The sequence below is a fragment of the Festucalex cinctus genome, chromosome 15 (genome assembly GCF_051991245.1).
Source record: "Festucalex cinctus isolate MCC-2025b chromosome 15, RoL_Fcin_1.0, whole genome shotgun sequence".
Taxonomy (NCBI): domain Eukaryota; kingdom Metazoa; phylum Chordata; class Actinopteri; order Syngnathiformes; family Syngnathidae; genus Festucalex; species Festucalex cinctus.
Window position 1 is genome coordinate 17,995,864 of NC_135425.1, and position 25,680 is coordinate 18,021,543.

Below are 25,680 nucleotides of genomic sequence, written 5' to 3' on the forward strand. Positions count from 1 at the left end.
TTAGATTTGTTTTAAACAAAGACACCCTTATGTTCTAAAGCTGTAAATGTGTGATTTAATGAGCCTTAAACAGCCTTTCCTGCAAAGATGGGCAGAAATGACAACATGATGAAAGCAGGGGAAAGGATGACTTAAACTCCCATTATGACTAGATTCTTGTGTTCTCTCAAAGCCCAAACCACATGTTGAGAGAAAGACTGTCCTTCATCATCAGCCAGTTCTTACATCAATGCAAAGAAAATGGTACTTTTTCCTCTTCAGCTATGTCGCAACAGCCAGACACACAAATGTACTTTGGCTCTGTAGTTTTTTTTTTTTTTTTTTTGCATTTCAGCCCCTGTTTATTAGCCAAGGGTGTTTTAGACCTGGTCAGAAAAGACTGCATCGGTATTGTTCTGACACATAATAAGGCATAACTTTATTGGAACTTTTAGTAAATGCACGATGTTGCTGGATATCCTGTTATATCCCTATAACAGGGCCAGAACACAGCAAGCAAGTGGTCAGATCTTTGGGTTTCAGCTTGCTGGCAATACACCCTGTACCTTCATTAAAGATACTCTTAACTGTCAAACCATCTGGAAGGCATTATTAAGCATGGAACTAGTTCATAATGACTGTTAACTATGTGGCTTTTTTGTTTTTAAGAAAAGGTGACCCTTTAAATGTGGACCAATGTTTCCGACATTTTACATGTTGTAGTTTGGTGACGGTCTATAGGATTTATACTTTGTGTGTGTGTAATGTTTCTGAACACTCAAACTACCAAACCTTTCAGTATGCCTTAAAAATACATCTAAAACGTGTTTCTCAATTCAAACACAGAAGAGACACTCATTTCTTGAAGGTGTAAATGTTTTACAAGAATTGGTGCTCGGGCCAAATGAGTTATAAATGAGCAGTGGCGGTGATGTCATACACCACTTTTGAATATGTCATGTTTTCGCAAGGGTCGCTTGGCAACTGGAACACAACATGTCCGAAAGAAAGAGTTAAGTGGCAGCGAACGAGAGAGCGCTAAGAGACAGCAAATGACAGCGAAAGAGAGGACAGGGAGAACGAGAGGGAGAGAGAGAACGAGAGAGAGAGAGAAAGCGCTTCCTGTGTGGGAGTCATAAAGGTCCATTCCCTGTCCTTTGATGGGCCTTGCTACAGTCACTCTGCATGACATCATAGTTGCGGGGCTCTATTGGCTGCACAAAGGGGCTCTGTGTTGGCTCCCTGGAGAACAGTTAAGACTCTCTAATGTCAATCAACCCCCAAATGGATGGGGGACAAGAGTTTTTGCAGCCAAAGTTGTTTCCAGGTGGCAATTAGAAGCAGCTCGCTCACCACCCCCACTAATAGCAGTTTAACAAAGTACCACTACCCGAAATGTAGTAAAGCTATTTTTGAGTTGTATTTAGAGCATGCTTGCATATTTTATAGAATTGGAATGTGTTTTTTTTTTCCTGCTCTGCTCCCATTTTCTGATGTTTACTGCAGCTGTTTGCTGTTAATGCAAACTCAATGCTTAAAACAACTCCCACTTGGAAGGCATCCATGCAGAAACTTTTGTAGGAGGTGTTGCTTTGATTAACTGAAGCCTAATACATGAAAGACCTGAAAAGTAGATTGGGGGTATAAGAACACATACAACTATTGGAAAAAAAGATATTCTGAGAACCAATTAAAATGTATTTGGGATGTGTTTATCTGCCAACTTACGAATGTCATCCACATCCACTTTTGTGTATGTTCTTGGAGCTCATCCTCTTGTTTAAGAAATTGATCGAGCTGCGTTAAGTAATGTTAGGTTTAAGTTATAGAACTCCTAATGCAGAAAATGGACTGTCGGGTAGTATAGATTCAAATAATTCATGGCCATAATACATGCTGATCACCGACATTTTGGTCAAATGTAATGACATTATTTGGAAGACAACCAAGTATCCAACATATGCACTTACGTACATTACGTACGAACGCATATTGCTGCCCATCTTTGCATTTGTACGTACACACTGTATGCCTCCAATATAGATATACTGCTCAAAAAAATTAAAGGAACGAAGTGTTCCCTTACTTGTTTTAAGTGGCATCTATTTGGATCATCTGTCAAGTATATACAAAATAAGCCAGCAGTGCTTGTGAGCAATCAGCGTTAGCTAGTGTGGCCCAGCATGGGGTAAATTTGAGTAACCTCTGAGCTGTCTAGTCGGCTTCCGCTAAAAACTTTCCAGTGGGAGTGTGTAGAAGGAGTGTTTTTTTTTTTTTAATGGGTAGATTAATGTAAATGATTTATTCACATATAGACGATTTATCAGCACTTACACTACTAAACACGAAAATATAGCTGCTTCAAGTCCCCGGTGGCTGGAACATACCTCCTCACCATGTCATCACAGAGCAGTCTATAAGCTAAACGGGGCTCCTTTCAACCAACAGACGGGCAACCGGCTCATCCGTGGCATCACTTGGTGTTATGTCGGTGTGTGGGTCCACATAACAGACACTTAACTCTTTAATGAACTCAGCGTGCGGCTCACACTACACGACAGGTATTTGAGCTCATATTCCCTGCTCGCTAGATATCCAACCCAATTTTTATATCCAACATAGTATGGTGGCCTGATTAAAACAAAATATATAACAGCAATATATAACAGTTGGGTTTCTGAATATCAACTCGCTCTTTGGTAAATATTGGCATCGAGGGAAGATACATTTTGGGGGTGTAAACATGCATAGCTAGTAGAAGTATGTGAAGTTATTTATAAACAAGTGCTGACCGTGTGTGTCACTAGGCACCATTTTAGCCACATCTTAAAAATAAGGAAAACTGAAAAGTTGAAGAACTGTTTGACAATCTATTTCTTTACGTAGTTGTCAGTAAATACTGACTACTGAAATCCTTTTCAGCACTGTATTTATAAACAAACCTCTGAATTAATTTTACAGGACCTTTAATTGTGTAAAAATCAGACGGCAATCTTTTTGATGCATCCAGGTGTTGAAAGTAATCAGTACCATCTTGCCATGATATAACAGAGGTATTTGCAGATGTTCCCTATAGTCCATCAGCACATATACATAGTGTCTAGGAGCGACGTGCTGTAATGCTTTCACCCACATGTACTTGTTTGTGAAGCATGCATTGTTCAAACAGGTGTTTCTCGAACATATAACAGTGTAATTGATCCCAAAGGTTGTCTTATTGTGAATATCTCACCCTGAAGGCCACAGAAGCGCAAGCCCATTAACGCCCTTCTGTGTGAAACCCAATCCTCCTCCGTTTCTGCTTATTCGTGTCTAGATAAGACGCACACAAAAGCACACACACTAATTAGGGATAAGAAGAAAGTTTTGAGTCAAGCCAGCAGTACTTTGCTAAGTTAAGGTAAGTTGCTTTTCCAAGGAAGTGGTCTGTGTGACGGTTGAAAGGTGACACAGGGTTATCGTTAGGTTATATCATGACCTCATCGTTGTCCGCACCTCTATGAAGTCAGCTGGTTAGGTGTTGACTGTTGTCAGAAGGAGATTTGAGATCCTCTCCACTTAGTCTGTTTTCCTCTTTACATTCTTCCCTACAATGCACAGAAATTTTTGTGACAGTTTCGAACATTGTTCTCTCCATACTGTAAATATTCATGATTAAAGTCTTTAGAATAGGAATGGCCTTATTGTCATTGTAGGTACCAAAAAAGGTGTGGTATGAAAAGTAACGTGAGGAATCTGAAATTATTTTGCCAATTTGGCAGTGATCAGTGCAATTACAGCTCTCATCTAAAAAGTGTTTCTTAGTCAACATACCCGAGGGCTTTCTGCCGCTGTACAGTACCGGTGGGCAACTATGCAGATGCAATATGATAGGATGCTCTCAATGGAGCGTTGTAAAATGACTTTTTATTTAAGTCCCTCAAAGGAAAATCTTAACTCACACTCCAATGTATATTTTGTGTAACACTCCAAACACATAAATCTCACATGGACTACACCACTGATGACGGTGCCTTGCTCAAGGGCATTGTGGCAGCCAGCTCTCCATAGTTGCCATTTTTACATTTATTTGTCCACACTGAAGTCCAATGATAGTACATATAGCCCCAAGTGTGCCGACAAAGGGCATAATCATTTTGTAAAAGACCGAGGATAAGGAATTAGTTCATATGCGCATGTTTCTTTACCAAACCATCCACTGGTCATTACTAAATATTACAGTGAAAGGACTTTTTGCAAGACTGTGTGAATTACGATCACAACATTGTCTGTACGTGGAAGTTTTCACAAATCCGAAGAAAAACTTTCCTCTTTTTACTAGAACGTTGTAGATCATTGCGGTACACTAATACTGTGGAGATAACTTTCTGTAAGTTAAAAAAGGTGCCCTTGAACTGGAAAGCAACCGGAGTTCCACAAGAGAGTTACGTATTGAAGAGTGGTGCGCTCGGATTTGATGTTTGCTTTTGAAGTGTCTTTCTGAGCAAAGTCTGTGCTCTGAATCAAACTAAGCCCCTCTTAAGCAGAGGCCTCAACTGTCTCCACTCTTTTCCCTTTTCTCCTCCATTCACTCCAGGGATGGCTCTCTTCATTTTTTTTTTCAGCAACGTGTTTTCCGTTGCATACTAATTGTTTATAGGACCGACTCAGCCAAGATTTTTGGCTATTAGGATTGCTATGGAGATGCTATTTTCAAACCTTATTGACTTATGGTACATGCAGTCAATATTTGGGTAATGTCAAAATTCTGATTTCTAAAACATTCAGGATAACGTGTTTACATGTGTGAGCAGACAATTACTCCCATATACACATCCCGGTAAACCGTGATGCACGGCCAACGTTATTACACAAATAGTCGTCATTTCCACTTTTAGCTTTGTATGGTTAAGAAGACATTATATTCTAAGAAAGTAGTGAGTTTTGTCCCCGCTACAAATGTGTGCTGCTGTGCTCCGTCTCAGTTTATACATGTCTGTTTATTTCTGTTTGTATTTATGGTGGGTTGCACGCACGGACATACACGCATATATTTGTGTACTGTGTACATATACACACTGTGGCATTATCACCGTAGAGAGAGAAAATAACTTGAACATGCCAATGCATTAAAAGTTGCCTTGTTTACAGAGTGGCAATGTAAGATGGCCGCGACACATACAGGATTATGAGCATTTACTGGTACATGGCCTTTCAAAACCGTAATATTGCAAATAGTTGGGTTTTTAAAAGAATATTGACTGCATGTAAATGTAGTCACTGTTGATTGTTCTTACTGTCTTCAACAGTAATCTTTTGTATTCACTTTAATGTTGTTGTTTAATTTATTTAAGTGAATTAGGTTTTGTTAGGAATGTTTGACATGGATTTCTTTGCATTGTAGTTTTGCCACATTTCATTGTCAGTTAAATAAAAAAAAAATGCAAGATATATTATTGTTTACTTGCTTGAGTTGTTCACAAAATGTATGTATTTTCTTTTTTCCCTTTCTTTCATAAACAACAATTGCTTTGAGTCTTGTTTGTTGTTAATATGCTCAGGATTCCAATCTTTTACACACAAGAAATGTATTTTTTAGATTTAAAAAAATGATCAGTTTTCAGGACTCAATCGCATACTACATCTTGGCTGAATATTTCAGCAATAGGGCCTATCCAGCTGGTAGCACAGATAACTATATTGTTGCATACATCAATTCTATGAATGTTACACCTACAAGTATACATAGACAGCCAATGTACTGGATGTACCAGCCAAATGTTATCCTCATCACATTACATAACACATCCTGCACATGAAACTTATTCATCTGGGATATTACATCCACTCATGTTGCACATTGTACTGCAGGGAGTCCTATGTCCTACATTTCCAGTCCTTGAGATTAAATGCCCCTAATTTGTTTATCTCACTAAGTCTGTAAAAGTTTCAAACGAAGCATTCCACTTTCACTGCAAGAAAAAAAAAAAAAAAAAAAAAACGGATGCATACAATATGTAAGATGGGATCGTCAAGGGATTTCCTAAGACGATAATACTGTACACACAGCTGGCATGCCTTTCTGTGTGGGGTCACATCTCACATGTATGTGTTCAGGGAGCATGTATTCTATTTCCAGTACCGGCCCTGAGCTACTTTAATCCCCCAGACTTGACTCCTTCACCATGGGTAGATGAGCAGGAGAAAGAGGTTCCAGCCAGCCCACCCCACAGCAGTGAGCATCACTGTTGAGATTGAATTGCAAGTTTACTGAAAATAGATTGTGAATGGAAGAGTCTTTTCTGTCAGGCAGCAGAGGGTTTGATAGAAACCATCCCAGCTGACGAGACAGCTCTGTTAGTGCCGCGCTGCAGGGCAAAAGACTAGACACAAGCGTTCAAGTGAGGTAAGACCGTGTGTCTGCGCGTGCACGTATGCACATCTTTCAGTATGTTGAGATGTGGGTGGCTGTGCACTTGGTTCCAAAACTGGTACCGAACAGTTCATGCAGCTGTGTTGTTGACAAAAAAGCTCACACTGAGTGCCGTGACCAAACACTGCTGAACTGTCGCACAGTATGTGTGTGCGTGGCCAACTGTCGGCAACTCGTGCTGCGATTCAGAATTTGAATTGCAGGTAAATGGCATTGCAAGGTCGCTGATGTAAAAGCCAATCCAAAATACTGGGGGGGGGGACTTTTAACAAAAAAAAAGCCACCGCCAAACTGTACCGATACAGTAAATATTTCAGTGTATATTTTTTATTATTTCAGATGGACCTGTTGCTGGGTTGGGTATCGTTTGGTCTATCCGATACCGGTGCCTACAAAACTGCCATTTTTTGTCAAAAACAATACCCTTTTATTTGTAGGGTTAAATTGAACATAAATATATTAGAAATAAAGGTGAAAGGAGTCACTGTGGTAACTGGAAAGCCGGAAATAAAAATGGTCCTGTCAAAATAGTTTAGAATATACGCCTAAGTCTTCAGGTTACTAGTAGTAGTAGCCCACTGTGATTAACAGCTCACAACAGTAACATTTGACAAAAACAGTCCGAGGCAGGGGGTGTAATAGAGACAAGTATGTCAGCCAACAATCTAGATAACCTTTCTGTTGTGTCCCTGTAAACATTTTACATACAAAATAAACAACTTTTGAGTTTCACATAAAGCAGAAAGTGAGCAGCAATTGGAAGTATACAGAGCCACCTACACAGTTGTTACACATGCTGTTGAACGGCAACAGTGTTTGCTAACAAGTTTGCTTATCGAAGTTAAAGCGATACAAGACATATAACTCACTTTCCAGTATTGGATTAGGTAATGATGGGAAATTCAGGTCCAAAAATAAAAAAAATAAAAAAATTAAAAAAAACTCTGCCATCGTTTATCTTTAGCCACAGGTGTGTCTACTCAACTGACAGGTGTAAATGAGCTTGGGTGAGTAGAAGCACCTGTGGCAGGGTTTTTACTTTCTCGAAGGTTATTTTCCATCTCTGCTAATCAATTAGATCTTTTTGACTCACTTAAAAAAAAAAAAAAAAAAGACAAACTCAATGTTACCAGGTTGGCACGGTGAAGAGAAAGTTAGTGGATGACACAAAAGTTTCCCACAACAGCTCCACATCACATCGTAACTCTTCCCCTAAGGCAAGCTGATATAACATGACAAGAAAGATAAATTACTCGATTCTGACATTTATGCAGATCTGAACCAGAAGTGAATAAGTGTATTATGTGTTTTTGTATATTGCTGTTAACTAACAGACTAACTAACCAACACAAATTGAAACATAACCTCACAATTCCCTCAGTGGTAATTCCACTTTTAATCTCACATAGAGAGTAGCCAAGCATATATATATTTTTGTTATCTTCTTGTCTAAACTTGTAGAAAGTAATACTACACTTTTGACTGGCCGGTTGTCACAGCTCACATAAACTGAATTGGATTGCCCATTGGCCAATCTGCGCACAACAAAGACTGACAAAGTTTCTCAGTTCCTTTTATTAGCCGCAAGATAGACGTTAAGTAACTTGGACTCTTTGACATCAGTGCGGTTGTGCTGTTCCATTAATTTCTGGCAACATGCTGCTTAGCCTTTCAGCAAAAAGAATCCTTACAATGACTTTGTTTTGTATGCAGTGGCAGCTCGTGTTGTCACAGGGCACTGATGACACACAAGATCTGTAGATATTCCTTGAAATTGACAGATTGTATCTCTTAAAATTATTCATGAAAGAGTGTGTTATATTTGGAATTTAATCTCAATGGCCTAATGAACTATTTGCGTATGTATGCGTATTTGTGTGTTCGTGTGTGTTTTAGTGTTTAAAGTGTTTGGGGAGGTTTTAAACTTTTCAACCGACTGAACCAGCCAAATATTGAAGCCCACATGAGCTTTTGATTTTCTAGTCTAGGTCCAACTCAAGTTCCCATGACACCCCACATGTCATGCTGAATTCTGTGAAAAAGAGTTTAAAAAGTTGCAGAAGTCCTCTGGAATTTTCCATGTGATTGGACGGTAAAGCCTCTGGATTGGAATAATGTATGAATCGAAGCTGACTTTGACTCCTAGCATAGATAATGTTAGTGTCCTATTTGTCATAGCCCAGCATATTATAATATGTATTGGTCATTTTCTTCCTAAGAATATGCTTGTTCCCGTTTATTCAGTATGACAGGCAGTGTTGTCAATACAATATTATACATACAATCTCAACAACTTTATGTACATGCCATAAGCACCGGAATATTACACGCACACATTTGACCTGTTCCCTCTAGATCAAGGGTGTCAAACATAAGGCCCGCGGGCCGGATCAGGCCCACAAAGGGGTTTAATCCGACCCACGAGATGATATTGTAAAGTTAAAAAAAAAAATGAAAAAATTGACTAATTAATCAGCCAGCCACAATCATAATATATACAATTTGTAGTTCCACAAGCAGTCCTCAGATGAGCGGGGGAATGTATGGGGGAATCGTCCTGGATGTCATTATTTTACACACAACTTATTAAAGTTATGGTTTGTTTCATTATTATTATTATTTTAAATCATAGACCGACATAATTTATGAAATACGACACAAATTCAATTACTGTTAACACAAACGGATATGACAAGGATTAGCGTTCTTAGAACATCATTAACTGCGCCGCGCAATGCATTCTGGGAACAATATATATGCAAAAGAGGTTGATTTAACACGTCTGGGCTGGTCCACGAAAATCTGCGTATAAATGACGGTAATCGTTTTTAAGTTATATACCGTTATTTTACCGATGTGGCCCACTTGGTAATATATTTTCCTCCATGCGGCCCCTGAGCTATTATGAGTTTGACACCCCTGCTCTAGATGTTTTTTGGTGAAAAAGATACACATATTTATACATATACATGGATAGCAACTACAACACATTACAATACAAGCCAAGTGCACACTATTTTTGCTTTTCCTCCCATACTATAATGCTTTCTCTATAGCGTTGCTTGGTCCTAGTTAGAGGATTGATGTTTTTTTTTGTTTTGTTTTTTTTTTTCGTCTGGAATGTTGCTCATGGTGGGTCGCAGTATTCTGTTCCATTTAGTGCATTTAGTGTTGTAGGATATTTCTATGCTCCCCGAAAATTTATCTCCCCTGAAACAGCGCATAGCTAGTTAAAAATAATTAGCCAACAACCTTACTTCACACTTTTAGCAAACGGCAACGAGAGGTCACCTTCAGAAGAACTTTTTATCAAAGCTCAATTTCAGGGAGAAGTGGTGGCCCATTTAAAGTAAGATTTAAGCTTCCAGATATACTGCTGATTTTTTTTTCTGATCTACTGGCAGAATTTGTGTGTCAAACACTTTTGAAGCAAATGGAGCATGTTGTGAGGATGAATAACAGAATTCCAATGGTGGAATCGTGTGAGATTTGGCTGTGGAAGGTAAAATCTGAAACATAACGAACAGACAGATTGACTTCACTGTCCTTTCAAAAAACTTAATGACAAAAAAAATCCATAAAATTGGAAAAAGTTACTCAGTTAAGCTCGTTAGGTAGATCATTTGCGTTTGTAGTCAGCTAATTAGTTAGCATGGGCGCTCACGTACCATATGATGGAGGTTACATTTCAAAAATGAACATTTCCATTGAACTCCAACTTGTGAGACGTTCAAACTCGAAGCTACCACTGTGTGCTCCACCAACTAAACGTTAGAACAGGCCTGTTTAATGTTTAGTGTGTTTGATAGCCGTTTTGTTTTCAGCGGGACTGCTTTGTGACCTGTTGCTGTGTGTGTTTGTGTATGTTGATGTTCCAGCTGAACTCGCCGATGAACTCGGTCAGCAGCACGGAGGACATTAAGCCCCCGCTGGGCCTCAACGGCGTGATGAAAGTGCCCGCTCAGCCCTCTGGCACGGTGTTGTCACTCACCAAACACATCTGTGCCATCTGTGGGGACCGCTCCTCAGGTAAGTTGCTGTCATGATGACATGCTTGATGTGTATCATTATGCATGTAAAATTACATGCAGGAAAAACAATAAAGGCCTGTTTGACGATCCCAAATTAGTGGATATGTTGTGATGTGGTGCATATTTACTTACTCTATATTGGAAAGAGGTGAAAATGCAAAAGAGACGGGTGGACTTTAGGTAGCTTTGATGGTTTTCTCCATGGAAAATTTAGGAGAGTGTCTCAAGCTCTGGATGAAATTGGAAGTGTTAGTGGAAGACAAATAAACGGTTACAGGATTGCTCCAATAATTTTGAAGCTAGGTAGCATTAAAGCCTATGCCTACTCATCCTATGTAACAGTGTATTTAAAACTTACGAGAGCACACCTGAAAAAAACTGCTTTGGGAGAGGGTTGAAAGAACATTTGTCATAGGTGATTTGTTATGACTCCATTTTGTGGTTGGCCGCTCATTTTTCCTGTGCTATGCTGGTACAGCTTTGCGTGCCGGTTTGCACCTGCCTGTCAGAAGTGGTATTTAAAAACACAAATTCAGCCATTGCAATTCATCTCAGATTGGATAAGTCATATTGCGTGTGTAATTAATCTGTTTGCCTTCCCACCTCATGCAAAATGAAATTCAATTTTGCACATTGGACAAACACAATCCTGGCTGTGCCTGGTTAGTAGATGAGCTTGATGAGTAAATAAAGCCTCAAGTTAGATTGAGCACCACTTTATCGATAAAAGTATTATTTGTCTTCCTTTTTCAGGGACCAAAACATTTTGGGTTATTCTATACTTCCAACATTTTGGCCTTTATGTTGCTTCCTCTTGTAAAGCCTTTATTGAAGAGTGTGAGCTATTATACATTGGTTTATTTCTCTTTTAAGTAAGTGCTTTTATATAATAAAATTAGAATAGCATGATGGGTACAACTCATTCCACCGAGTATATGAACCTTACATGCTATTTCTCCCCCAAAATCAGGCTGCAATAAAAAAAAAAAAGAAAAACTATTTTTTGATCCTATTTGTTGAAATCACTTTTACAAACACACAATATGAAAATGTGCCATGTTAAACTGAAAATTGCTGCACACAAGAAAAGTTATGTGTCCACTTGGCTCCCTCGTTGAGCTCCAGTAATGTGATGCTGCTGATCTGGTGAAAAGAAAGTACTCATATTTCATTGGCTTTTAAAGGACACAAATCCATTGTTTGATAATTGATGAACAAGAGATACTGTCCAGCTTCGAGCTTTGCTCAAAACTAATCAAATAAATATGCACGGCAAATCGGCCACGGGGGAAGTATAAATGTAGTTGGTAGAACAGCCTTGAGAAATTTGGGCCAAAGGGTAGTAAAGTCAAAGAGAAGCAACTCTTGAGAAAACAGCACACGGAAATAAGTTGAAATCTCTTCATAACCATGAGAAGTGGCAAGAAATATTTTTGAGTGTAAGGGTACAACTAAAGAAGGCTCTGAAAGCAACTAAACCATCCCTGCGAGCCAGTAACTTTTTTTTCCCAGCCAACCTTCACTAGCATGTTTACAAAAATATGGTAACTAAAAAACATTTTGGCCTGACAAATGTCTGTAATAACTGGAGGTGTGCCACTTGTTCATTTAACCCACATAAGGAGTCCAATATTTTGATAGGGTAAATGTTAGAATGTCACTGCCAAGGGCTCAACGAATTTTAAAAATATTCTACTGTATTTTTCGGACGAGAGTCACTCCGGAGAGTCGCACCAGTCAAAAATACTTCATGAAGAAGAAGAAAAATATTTATCAATTTCCAATTAAGGCAATGTAAACCATTTTAAACTAAAACGTTTCTGTTGCTAGAAGCGGACGTTTGAAATCCAGAACTTATTCGCTGCCGTCAACACAATGATGACCTTTACGTTTTAAAAACTGCGTTCTACTACATTGTAACGTTGTTCATCCCGACACATTACCAAACTGATCTAATTCCTTCAAAAGCCATCCTACAGCATTGATGTCACATGGAACCAAAGGGAACAATCAAATCCTTAATATCAAGTCATGCTTCATTGAACTTTGCTTTGAGGCGCTCTCTATTATCTTTTCCATCTGACCAGAAGAGGACTTACAAAGAATCAGACTGAGCTGCAGAATTTATTCGGTTGATCTACCATAAATAGCAAAGAGGGAAAGTTGAGAATACTGAAGAAACCATTCTGTCCCTTATCATAACACAACACAAATCCGTGGGGGCTATTCAGCTTGTGTCTTTTTCCCACTGCCAGCTCTTGGTAAATACATGTTCCTTTTTTGGCTTTATTTTATTTATTTATTTATTTGCTGTGCTTTTTGTTATTGTTAGATTGTTCCATTTTGGTGTTGGTTGAATTGTTTATTGACAAACCACACCTTTCTGTCTCCCCTTCCCCAGGTAAACACTACGGTGTATACAGTTGTGAGGGCTGCAAAGGTTTCTTCAAAAGGACAGTGCGCAAAGACCTCACCTACACGTGCCGCGACAACAAGGACTGCGTCATTGACAAACGCCAGAGGAACCGGTGCCAATACTGCCGCTACCAAAAGTGTTTAGCGATGGGCATGAAGAGAGAAGGTACAGCACATACCGTTGAGGATAGTCACACTTACGTACTTCAACGAATATGCATTGGATGGATGGATGGATGGATGGATGGATGGATGGATGGATGGATGGATCTATTTCTTGAAAAACTTATCAAAGCATTTTGTAGTAATCACATTATATTCATAATGGTTATACTATAAAATGTTCTGCTTCAAGCAATATTTTTGGGATAATATTGATTTCTGCTTTTGCAACCCAAACAAGCCCGGCTGTGCTGGATATGGAAACTCTGTACGGAGTTTATGAGAATAGGCTGTCCTGAGGGAGAGATGTTATGTTGATTAGATATGAAAACAGAAAAGAAGGCGTGTGAACCTCTCCTTGTATCACATCCTCTGGCTTTTTGCAGTCATTGCCTTGCTGATTCTTAGAAGTTTGGAAATTGTTTGGAACAGCTTCCATATTTGTGTGAATCAGCTTTTCACCCACACAGCACATATGTGTTGCTTGAGCGAAAAGCTGGTTCACAGTGTGTTTCCATTATAAAATACACAATTATCGGAATCGATTCCGTGATTTGCTTCATTCGTGAAGCGCCTCACATTTGCAGTGAAGTTGAAGTGTGTTCAAAAGAACTTCCTGCGGGAGGACAAGCAGCGCGTCGTGTTTCTGCTACTGTCCTGGCCTGCATTTAAAACAATTGTTTAGGGGGCTTTTGACAAAAATCAGACATTTCATATGTGTATCCATAACCTAAATTAGGAAATTGAAATCAGAAACTAGATCTCCTGCTCTGAAAGATTCCAGTAAATATAAAACCATGGAGAGTTGGGGTGGGGTGGTGCTCCTAGACATGAAGGTGTGAATTTTAACACCTCGTGAGAGTGTTAAAAGTATTATCGCTCTCGGCAGTGCTGTTCAGAGCTGTTTCGCACATTGAAAGCACCAATCACTCTTGAAATTATGGTGACCACTGTTACCAAATACAGACATATACCGAGAGAGCAACACATATGGGCAGGAGGCAATGATTAAAGATGTTGAAGGGTGTTAACCAAGAGCATGTGCGTGTACCTGAGAGTGTGACTAAACACTTTCTATATACAAGGCCAGTTTGTCTTGACCTTTAGTTGCCTCCTCTCCACCAGTGAAGGACTCTTTGAAGGGTATTATCATTTACCGTCACTTGCCTCGCTCACGGTGCTGCCTAAGCCGCCTACTACACCCTGAGGGTAGTAGTTGCAGAAACAAGGCAAGTAGTAGCCCAAAAGGCTAAGTGAATCCGCAGAAAGAGGAACAGGATTAAATAAATTTATACTCTTGCAGTCAGGAGAGAAGAGAAGGAGGAGGGAGGAGAGTAAAGTTAACATGATTTCAGCCCTCTTCACCTCTCTCTGACTCCAACACAAGTATTTTACCCTTGGGCTGACCTCCACCGCCAGACGGCAGATCCTCTAAAGTGGGGCCCCTTTCCTTCTCCTCCTCAAACAGCCACTGCTCCCCCTTTCATCGTGACCGCGGAAACGTATGAAAACGGATCATTCTGCAAACTCACCGTTAATTACGTATGTGCGTCAGGTCACTTTTCCAAGTGTATGTGGGCATTGACTGCAAATTGCTCGACATCACAATGATGCAACGGGATTTTGTGTCAAGCCTTTTATTTACCCACCAAGAATAAACTTTAAAATAGCTACTCCATTTTTTTATGTGGTATTTTTATTCTACTTAATTATACTAAAAAAAAAAAAAAAACATACACACACATTTGTGCATCTTTTCCTCTCTCTCTCCACTGAAGGGTGGAGGTGCGGTTTTTCTTGCCTTAGCCACAGTGAGTCTCGGTGTCTGCTGAGCACACAAACCATTTCCTGTGTCTCATCGCCAAGCCAATCAGATGACAGAACCACTACAGTTATGCGCTAGTGTGTGCGACATGTAGAGAAAAAAAAAGGATGTTCAAAACAAAGTCCTCATTGATTTGTGTTGTACTGAAGCTGAGACAGTTTGGCGACCACACGTCAGTGACAGACTGTACTTTGTTTATGTGTTTAGAAATGATTTGTGAATAAAAGGCGGCAGATGTTTGTCATGGAGGATTGCATGAAAAAACACATTGCTTTGAGAGGAAAGAGATAAGTCCTTGAGCATTCCCACAATGCTGCGTGCATAATGCAGATCTGAAGTGTTGTACGGTATCGAAGCAATTATTGATGACTGAACTCACTTGGATGTGTTTGCTTGCGATGTGGGTTCAGGGATACTGGTTACATTCATGGCCTTTTGCATATAGTCTGTGTGTAATATTGTGTCCAAGAAGTTAGGAAAATCTGTAAAACACGGAAAACATACTGCATCCCCCCCCACAGCCCCCCTCTGCACATTTTTAAATATTGAGTTACAGTCCTAGCACAAAGGGAGTTTGCAATCTGGGACGTTGGGCCGGCGTGATAAACCGTCAATAGGCAATAGGACTACTTTTTTTTTCCACATTTCTTCGACACAGAAGCCGGCCTGCTACCGATTAGATGCGAATGAGAATGCAAATGTGAATTTAGAAGTAAATAGGAAGTAATGTAATAGTTATATTTCCTTTTAATGGGTTTAATAAGCAGATGGCAAAGAAATAAAAAAAAAAAAAAAAAACGGGACGCTGGGACAGGACCTGTGTAGTATTGAGACAAAACAATAGGGTTGGCGAAATCTACCGGGAAGCAAAAAAAAAAAAGTGTACAGCGAGGGATCCTTGAGGTTGAAGTAAGTTATTTTAAACTACCGGTAAAAAGAAAAAACATCCCGTAGGTTGACACAGTGACATTAACGCATCAGGCGCAATCTTGGTACACTCAGAAAAAAGTGATTATGAGGCTTGTAAAAGCGCTTTGTGCAGATACAGTGCTATTTACTGTAAATGCAATCATTTACCATTATGACCAAATTGGATGTTTAATATTTTTTTAAGTATGACGTGTTTTTTTGGCAAAAGTACAATGGGGTATATGGTACGGAAGAGGCGGGATTGTTTTTGCACATCAGTTTGGTTCTGGTTTGGTTTGCAACGTGTAGGGTGCGTCAAAATACTTTTGCTTAAAACTTTGTGCCCCTCGGTTGCGCGTTCGCAACCCGGACCAGAATCAAACTGATGTGCAAAATCACATCCTGTCTCTTCCGTGGCATATACCCCATTAGTAACCCATTGAAATTAATTCGGGATTTGGTGGATACCTTCTAAATGAATATCTTATATATGTACATCTTCAATAATAAACAGCAGTAGTGACCGGAACCAGTGTTATTACATGCAGCCGTTCAGGAGGAGCGCCAGCGAGCCAAGGAAAAGAATGAGAATGAGGTGGAGTCGACCAGCTGCGCCAATGAGGACATGCCCGTGGAGAAGATCCTGGAAGCCGAGCAGGCAGTTGAACCCAAAACCGAAACCTACATCGACACCAACCTCGGGGTTCCTTCCAATTCAGTGAGTTTGCTTTTGTTTGTTTTAATTGTGGTGGTATGCATAACAAATCATCACTATTCTCCATATCGCATACTATGAAACCATACCAATGTTCACTGTGAACTCATTTGTAACTGTTTGGTGGAGCTTTTAGTTGATGTTTATGTTTATGTATACAGTTTTTGGGGGGCTTTTTAAACATACATTTTCTTTTCTTCTTTGCTTTGTTTGGTGCTTCTACCGCTGTGGCTATTATTATATAGAAAGAGGCTGAGCATTATTATGGTAAAATGTATTATATTTTGCAACAAGACACCATTGCGTAAAAACATAAAATATGTTTGGGGAGTCATGTAGCCTGTCAGTTACAATCATGCAGTATGAGTTTTTGTACACTGACATTTCTCTATAAATGTACCAGAGCACTATTTTTGGAATTCACATTAGGGAATTGGAGTTCCTTCCAATTACTGTGTACTGCCAGGTCTGTACTTCCATTGTTCTTTCACATCGTATTGGCTTAAAACAGAGAATGTTTTGATGATGTTATTATTGAGAATCACTCAGTAGATTTGAAATGTCTTATGGTCAGAGTAGCACTAGCCGCACAAATTTGAAATGTTTTCTGGTCGGGAGTAGCTCCTCTTTAGAGTCCCTTTGACCAGGACTGCTTGTGATCACGAGCATTCTCCTTGCTCACCTTGTACGAGCTCCCCTCGTTGCCAGTCTCCCCCCGTTATCCCCTCTGCAACAGCTGGCCATGTGGGCTGTCTTTGACACAGTGGAGACGGAAAGTGATGAATAATACAACAGGCAGACTGTTCTTGAAAGCATCCCCACATAGTCTCCGCTTTCTCAGGAATTCTGCCGGAGCATGAGAAACATGGGAGCTGTGCAGCAGCCTAAGGAGGGCGGGAGTGAAGGAGGGTGGGAAGGTGAGGCTGAAGACGAAGGTAGGGGGGGGGAGAGAGCGAGAGCGGAGAGGGCTTCTTCTGGGATTCATCTGCTTCAGGGGAGGGAAATGTCCTGTGAAGTGAAAGTGGAGATGTGAAGGCTGTTATGTGAGTAAATGGAGCTATTTTAGGAGGCCAGATAGACATGTGGGAGATGAGCGTTGACATTAAGGTGTCAGCTCAGACACTCTGACTCACTCATTCACTTAGTGTGTTTGGGACTTTTTCCACCAACAGTGGAGGTACATAGGATTCCTGTGGCTCATTGTTGTTTTGCCGTCACACAACAACGGAGGAACATGTATGTATGTCAGGTTGAGTACTCAGTCGAACGGCACTGCAGCGGTAAACAATATAAAATGAACGAAAACCAGTAAGAATTTACTGTACGGTGTGCCTCTGGTAACATGATTTGTGAAACTACACGGTTATCTTTTTATGACGCATGAAGGAAATACAACTCATGTTTTGGCTGACCTGAACACATCATGTGCCATTCAGTATATTCACAATATTTTTAAGAAATCTTGATACATTATTAGAAAGGCTTTTTTTTTTTTTTCAATTCCATCCAAAATTCAGTCGGCTCATTGTCATTGTCTATGTCACATCCATGTCTATTTGTTGTTTGCTGCCTTCACTTTCACTTTTGTTCTTAGACTTTGTTGTGTTGTTTTATGCATTTGGGATTCTTGAGCACCTTTTTTTTGTTTATGTTTATGTAAATTACCTATTTTGAGCATATTGGCTTCTCCACTACATCAGCAATGCAGATCCTGACACTTGTTAATGCATGCACACATTGTGAATGAAGTCCATTTGTGGAGGAACTGAAACGTTACGTTCCTCTTCGTCTGGCCATAAACAGGCTTTAAACGTAGGTGGCCAAAACATGCCTAATTCAAATTAAAGTGCACGAATAATCGACCCACCAAAGCGTGCTCGAACTGCACGAATGGAATACAGTCTCGGCTTTTTAACAGATTTCCAATTTCCAAACCCCCATAAGGCTTGGAAATTGGAATATGAGTCCCATTCTTGTCACTTCAACATTGTTTTCCTTCTTTAAATACCTTGGTGAGGCTGTTCCTTCCAATAGAATACATCTTGATGGGATGGCAGAAAGAAAGTGTGCCAATCGGGTTGAATTCTTAATAGTAAGGCCTCAGGGCCCTGTAAATTTTGAGTTTCCACTGTATTTTATCGTAGCGTGATTAATTCAAAGAATGTGTCTTGTATATTGCTTTCTCTCGAAAGACAAAGAAAAACCCTTTGAGGCTGTGCTGTACTTAAAAATGCATGCTTAGATACCTCTGGGATAATAATTTTGGATAACAGTCCACTTAACCAAACTGTGACCTGGGATGTTAGCAAAATAACTGCCTTGCAGGCTGTCTTGACCACAAGGACTCCTCTTCTCTCAAGTCGCATTCCCTGCCTCTCGACCCCCTCCTTCCCCCCCGCAAGGTCTCCATTGAGAAGCACTGCCCCGTGCTGTAATTAATCACAGGGCCCGAGCCATGAGTGCACAACCATGAATGGGCCACCACCACCGTCTAATGGCTGGGGTCTGGCCAAGCTGAATAAAGTGTGTTTATCTCATGGTGACCTAGAACAGAAGTTAAACATGCGTTAGTAATGTGTGTCCAGTCAGATAAGGAGAGGCCTCTTCTTAAGATGGAGGGGAGGCTTTAGTTAGCTAATCCTGCAGGTGTTTTGTTTTGTTTTTTCTTCTTGATAGATGTTCTCAAATGCCTGTGCTCATATTTCTGTCAGGCTTTAGTCGCCTATCATAGAAATATAGTCAGGAAGTGTGTTATTGAAATGATAATTAACTGATGATTCATCCCTACTCCTGACGTATGAGTTTCCCCCCAAAAAAAAGTGGGACACTTGAGTAATTCATTTCCATGCTGATGTGTGAGCATCCAATTTTCTCCTAGTTATCACGCTCTTATTGGCTGGTTCAAGTACAATAATGAAAAATTGAAAGGAAAATCTTTTTCCTCAGGCGATGAAATTTTAACAGGAGAACGTGCAGGCCTGGTATTTTTTTTTTTTCTAACTTGGTCGGATGAACAGCCATGCTAGTTGCATTAAACGTTTGTTTTTTCTCGTTATAAAAATGTACATATGACAGTATAACTTGCAACAATACGTTTGCATGCAGTCTAATTCAAAACCCAAATTTTTAAAACCTGAATAAGACTCATGTTCGACCCCAAATAGTTGATCAAACGCATATGGGGGTAGCTTCTTTGACCGGAACTTTGGTTTGGTTCTGTGCATGCTTTATTCGCAAGGAATCTTGGTCTGAACTACCGGTACTTGCATGCGCAGCGTCCATCTTATGTTGCCACTTGCGAAATGAGCTTGAGTAACTACTAGGACTACTATATTTTGATTTACAAAAAAAGAGGATACTTGGCTCGGCTTTACTAAGATGCCATCATTATAAGTATTTTAATGTATGCCTTCTGTGTGTGGGTAGAAAATAAAACAAAAAACATAACTTTTTTTTTTTTTAATCTTGACAGATGAATAAATAATGACATACGACTCCTGTTTGCGAACACAGAGCGCTACCAGTGAGCTTAAATTTAAAGGTCACCGACCCATGTCAGCACCGTATTTGACCACTCAGGAAGTGAGGTTTTACGTAAGAAGCTGACCTATTTTTTTTCTTTCAAAGATTATAAAATACTTTTAAAAAAAAAATACATAATAATAATAACATGCACTCACAAAACCTGCTTCTTTTATTTCTTCATACACCGTTCGCAATTGTCTTGTGAGCGGTCTACCATTTGTGGTAGCAAGATGTTGAAGTCGGCCTCCCATTTGTTACACAAAGCATCAGTCAAATTAATCACATGCTAACTAGTGCCATAAAACAATAAAAGGTGGATGTTTTCATTAATTTATAAAACGCCCCTGGGCGCCCAGACAGGATTTAAAAAAGTAGACAAGTCTGACCTTAACCCGAATGTTGACTGTATGTAAACATATTCATTGTAGTGAAATTGAGACTTCTTGGAGGTTTCCCTCTCTCATCTTTCAATGGGCCGCTCCATTGTGACCAGATAACATTCTAAATGCTGCCTGGAGATTTGAACAGTGACTACAGTAATGTGATGCCTGCAGATTGCTGCAGGAAAACTCCCCTGTCATCTCCACAAACAGAGGCAAAGAAACCGGGTCAGTGTAAACACTGCTAAGATAGTCATGCAACATTCATGAGGCTTGCCGTATTTCACGACAACTCCGGGACTTGTGTAAGAGGTGAAGTTCAACTGTGTTGCGCTGCTAAGACGCATTGTGGTTGCTTTTTGTTTCGACTGGGTCTTCCCTTTTGCAATGAATTAGCTGATGTGCTTTTGAGAGGAAGAACGTCTCACGATATCCGTCATGGCCAACTACACCGTCCACATCTCCCAAGGAGATCACATGCTGCAATATTCATGAGTTGCCAGTATTCACTCTCCCGCTGAAGAATACGACACTACTTTCATTTTCCAAGAGTGTCGTCTTTGTGTCTGCGCTAACTCTTTTTTTCCCTTGTTTCCACCGCATCTCTGTGATACTGAGCAGTCAGTGTGAGTTTCACACCGAAGGGAGGGAATATGGAGGACAGACGGAGATGTCTCTGGTCTGCGTGTTACAAAAGGAGGACGTGAGTGGAGGGACGCTTTCTCCTTCATCCTGAACTAATCTCCTCTTGAGAGGTGCAGTTGATAGTTTGGATCCTCCAAGCTTTTAGAATCGATCAACAGGCTTTGGAGAAAGAAACTGGGGAGGTTCTGCCGATTATGTTCGTACGCGAGTTCACACGGGGATACTTCGAATCTAAGCATACTTACCTCATTTAAATTATACACAAAAGCGTGTGTTCAGTCTTTGTTTACAGAGGTTCATATCAAGTGTTTGTATTCCTAGGATGGCAGCAGATTACTCATTAGAGATTGGCACAGGAGTTTGGGATTGGAGTGGATTTACATTTTAGTTAGCCGGGCCTGTGTTGCATTACAATATCAGCACTGTATAATACGCTCCCTGTGGGTCAAAGAACAAAGCGTTAGGTTAGGACATTTTCCGACATGCGCTCCAGGTCTTGGTTTTCAAACTTCAGATGCGTTTAGATAATATAGACTTGATATTGATCAAGAGTCAATCCATCACTGACGGGCGCCCATTTTGTTGCTGATTAACGATTACCATAAACTTTGAAAATTGATGGACTAAGCATTGCCTGAAGTGGGTTTTCATCCGTCAATGTACCTTATCTTCAATAACTGGGTCATTACTAGCATTCCGTCAATGATGGAATGCCCACTTAAATGCTGAATGACGGAAATAATGACGGAATGCCCATTTTGCTGATGAATGACAAATGGCAGAAATGTTGAGAGATGCCCCATGGCCGAATGACCGATTAACAATTAGTTTGGTTCAGCTTGAAATACTGATGGATTGACGATAATGTTAGGGTGTCCCAAATGTTGACAACTGATGAGTGAAATTAATTGACCCTCTCACCTCTGTAAATCATATAGGCATAATTGTTATTAGGTCCCATAGTTTCCGCTGAATCATAATTCTTCACCTTCACAAGACATTTTTGGACTTACAGTTTTAATAGAGAATGTTGCGAAGTTAAATGAACTCCAGTAAGCTTAAAAATTCAGCTAGCCACTGTACGCTAGCCAAGTGTTAAACTTTTACTATTCAAAATATCCCGGAAATGGAGGGAGTAAAAGGACCTAATTAATTGTAGAACACATTTTTGAAACTTCTCAAATCAAAACCGCATGTTTTTAAATCCACTGTGCTGCTGTATAAAGGCGAAATCATAAAAGCAGTCACGATCCAGTAAGTTCTGAACAGAACTTTATTTTCCACATTTTATTCCCCACATTTTATGACTTCATGTCCCAAAATGTTTGTTCCAAAAGGGCAGCGGCGGTCAATAAATTTCCCTATGTAAGAAACTGAAACGGTTGTTGAGGGTCACGCCAACGTGCTAACTTTAGTTATGTTCATGTTTAAGCATGACTGATCTTATCGTTATATTAATCAGTAAATTGTATTGTTTTTATTAGTGATGTTAGATACCATTTTTTTCAGACCGATACCCGCACAGCAGATTATTCATTCTCCATGTTTTTTCATGAATGACATTTCGTCATTGCACTCCCACAGTGAAGAAAGGATTTATAAAAGCCTGTTCAGTGTCTTACATAGCGTACTTGAAAAATAATAGCTGCCTTCATCTGTGTGATCCTTTCTCCATGCAAGCTTTTATGTTCATCTGCCCTCATAGCTTGAGTGGCTCTAATGAAGTAAAATCAATAAATGACTTTTCCTGCTTGATTCATGTACACTTTATTTTTCCACATATAAACTAGCCAGTGTTCCTATTTTGCCAGCTAAATGAACAAGCAGTGTGACCTTTTTCCGCCCCACTTCCAAGAACTGCCTGGTTTTATCTTCTGTCTATATCGGTTTTTCTACCACTAAAATGGTGTGACATTAACAATATGTAAAGGATGTATAGAAACGGTGGAGCCATGACCAATCTGGAGATGAAGTCACATTAAAGCTGTTGTGAAATGTCAGCTTGGGTCTCGTGATCCAAACAGCTGCTTTGTGTCTGCTGAAAGAGCCACGAAAAAGAAGTCTACTGAGTGAAAGTATTTCCTGAAGTGTTCATATAGAAATAGTGCTCAACAAATGTATTGGACCACCAGCTGCCCCTATATTTTAAAGCAAAGTTAATTCCCAGTGTTATTTTGTATGTTTATGTCATGCATAATGCACCAGAATTTAAATGTTCATTAATCAAAACAATATTTTAAATAAAAAAAATAACTAACTCAGAGTCTTCTGCCTTTCCTTCCTTGCAGCCCAACGACCCGGTGACAAATATCTGTCAAGCCGCAGACAAACAGCTCTTTACGTTGGTCGAGTGGGCCAAGCGGATTCCCCACTTCTCTGAACTGCCGCTGGACGACCAGGTCATCCTTCTACGAGCAGGTCTGTTAAAAATCAGCACAATCAAAATTATTACTGTTAGACTTGAAATGAAGAATATAATATAATATAATATATAATATAATATAATATAATATAATATAATATAATATAATATAATATAATATGTCTATAATTCATACATAGTTAATGGATGAAGTCTTACGACCCATATTTTTCATCAATGACAGTTCAGGTTGAATCATCAGTATATGATTCATTTTGACCACAGAAACCTTCCCCAGGAAGTCTCGAGAAGTACTAGATTCATAAGAACAATGTTTGTTTCGATCATGGAAACCACAGTCTTATTTAATGTACCCAACCAAAAAAAAAAAAAAAAAAAAACACCCTATATGTGGGGTAATGTTGTCTAAAGTTTAGAAACTTTGGATGCAAGTTTTCAAGTTTTTGAGTGGTGATTATATCTGATTGGATGACTTCGTGCCACATTTAGTTTCATCTGCCATGTTTTAAAGGCTACATCTGGATGCGTTTGGTGGGGAAATCTTAACGGTCCCACAGACCACAGCCCTCAACTCCAAACGTTTTACATCACTGCCAGCCCCTGCTCCAGCCTCACAAATGTACTTCTGAATGCATGGAAAATTTGTACTGATATACCCTATATCTGTTTGAAAGTATTCCAAGAACCAGTCATTTTCATGGCCTGGTGTCCCACTACTTTTGTCATACTTTTGTCAGAATTTGCTCTTGACGCCAATATGAAAATGAATATCGACTCCAAATATAGGTTATGGGCCCTGAAAAATCAATTTTGGTCTATCTCTATTTTGAAAATACTTTAAAAGAGAATAAAATTACACACATCTGTATTATACATATATATATATATATATATATATATATATATATATATATATATATATATATATATATATATATATATATATATATATATATATATATATATATATATATAGTACTCTCCATTCTCACACTGATCACAGCCACGTGTTGCTCCCAGTGTCCTGTGACTAGAACAAGTGTCAAAGAGAATTGTCTCTTTCTGATATTTGTGGAGACGCTCATGATCATACAAGTCGGGATTTAAAACGGCGTGACTTGTCTGTCACTTCTTCTCCTTTCACCAACATCACACGCAGGAGGGTCTTTCAGGGTCTCCCAACACATTGCCCCTGTTGGCTGCCTGTCGCTCCAAATTACACCATTATATTCCTAATCCACCTTGAGGAAAAGAAATGCTATTACACACCCCCGAAATCAAAACGCATCCTCCCATCAGTCTTTATGCTGTGCACACACAAGTGATGGAGAGACTTCAGCCAAGCAGAGAGAGAGCGAGCGAGACATTATTCCAGAGAGCTCGTCTCCTCTCAGCTCTCAGGTTTTCTATAAATAACCGCTTTAGTTCTGCTGTATCACAGATAAAAGAAACCCGGCTCCTCTCGTACCGAACTCAACTCTGGGGAGAAGAGGCGAGTGTTGCCAGGCAGAACTGTTAAAGGAGCCCTGTCACTCAAAGATCAGCGTCTTGTGTCTTTGGTGCTGCTGGTGTCAAGCCCCTGCTTTGGCACATCAAGCCTGTTGTCTTTATCGTGTTGGCAGCCACAGTTCATCCCTTTTACACGCCTGTCTCTTCAGAAAGTATGAATCCAATGTCTTAGTAATAACCCGATGCCGGTGCTTGAGAACCCTGAGCGCTTTCACCACGCAGCTTAATTGAATCATTGCAGTTCCCCCCCCACCAACACCCGCCCTTTGTTGTCACTTTCATTTAGCCTGAAAGCACTGTGAACTTTTGTACCGGGATTTGCTTGTTTTCTCCCTCTACTTTGCACTTTTCCTCAATCCCTCTCACCATTTCTTGCTACAGGTTGGAACGAACTCCTCATTGCGTCATTTTCGCACCGTTCGATAGCCGTTAAGGACGGGATTCTGCTGGCCACCGGGCTGCACGTACACCGCAACAGCGCCCACAGTGCTGGAGTGGGAGCCATCTTTGACAGGTGTGTGGTGGTTTTGAAGTGTGTTTCATCTGCCTGTTTATCGTGCATCATGATGTTGAATGTTTTTAAGCATTACCAAAAATATATATAATTTAAGTAATATAACAGTGGAACAGATCTGTGCACTACTCTGGTACTCACTACGCTGGTACTTTTTTTTTTTTCTTAAGGATAGTGAACATGAATCAGGGCATATGTGTTTGTAGTATTTTGTCTTGATCCCTTAAGTGCAGAGAAGGAGAGAAAGACAAACTTAAGAAAACACACCATGCACAT

General features: G+C 39.8%; 1 protein-coding gene across 4 annotated transcripts in view; it reads left to right on the forward strand.

The window, feature by feature from the left end:
* rxraa (retinoid X receptor, alpha a) overlaps positions 1-25,680 on the forward strand; it is a 91,932-nt gene that overhangs the window by 58,867 nt on the left and 7,385 nt on the right. For 3 of the 4 annotated variants that reach the window (XM_077496453.1, XM_077496450.1, XM_077496452.1), the window contains exons 4-8: positions 10,270-10,420; positions 12,824-13,003; positions 16,267-16,451; positions 23,287-23,416; positions 25,272-25,404. In XM_077496453.1, the coding sequence (XP_077352579.1) occupies positions 10,270-10,420; positions 12,824-13,003; positions 16,267-16,451; positions 23,287-23,416; positions 25,272-25,404 (779 nt within the window). The remainder of the gene's footprint in view (positions 1-10,269; positions 10,421-12,823; positions 13,004-16,266; positions 16,452-23,286; positions 23,417-25,271; positions 25,405-25,680) is intronic. The other variant, XM_077496451.1, reaches the window with a different exon arrangement.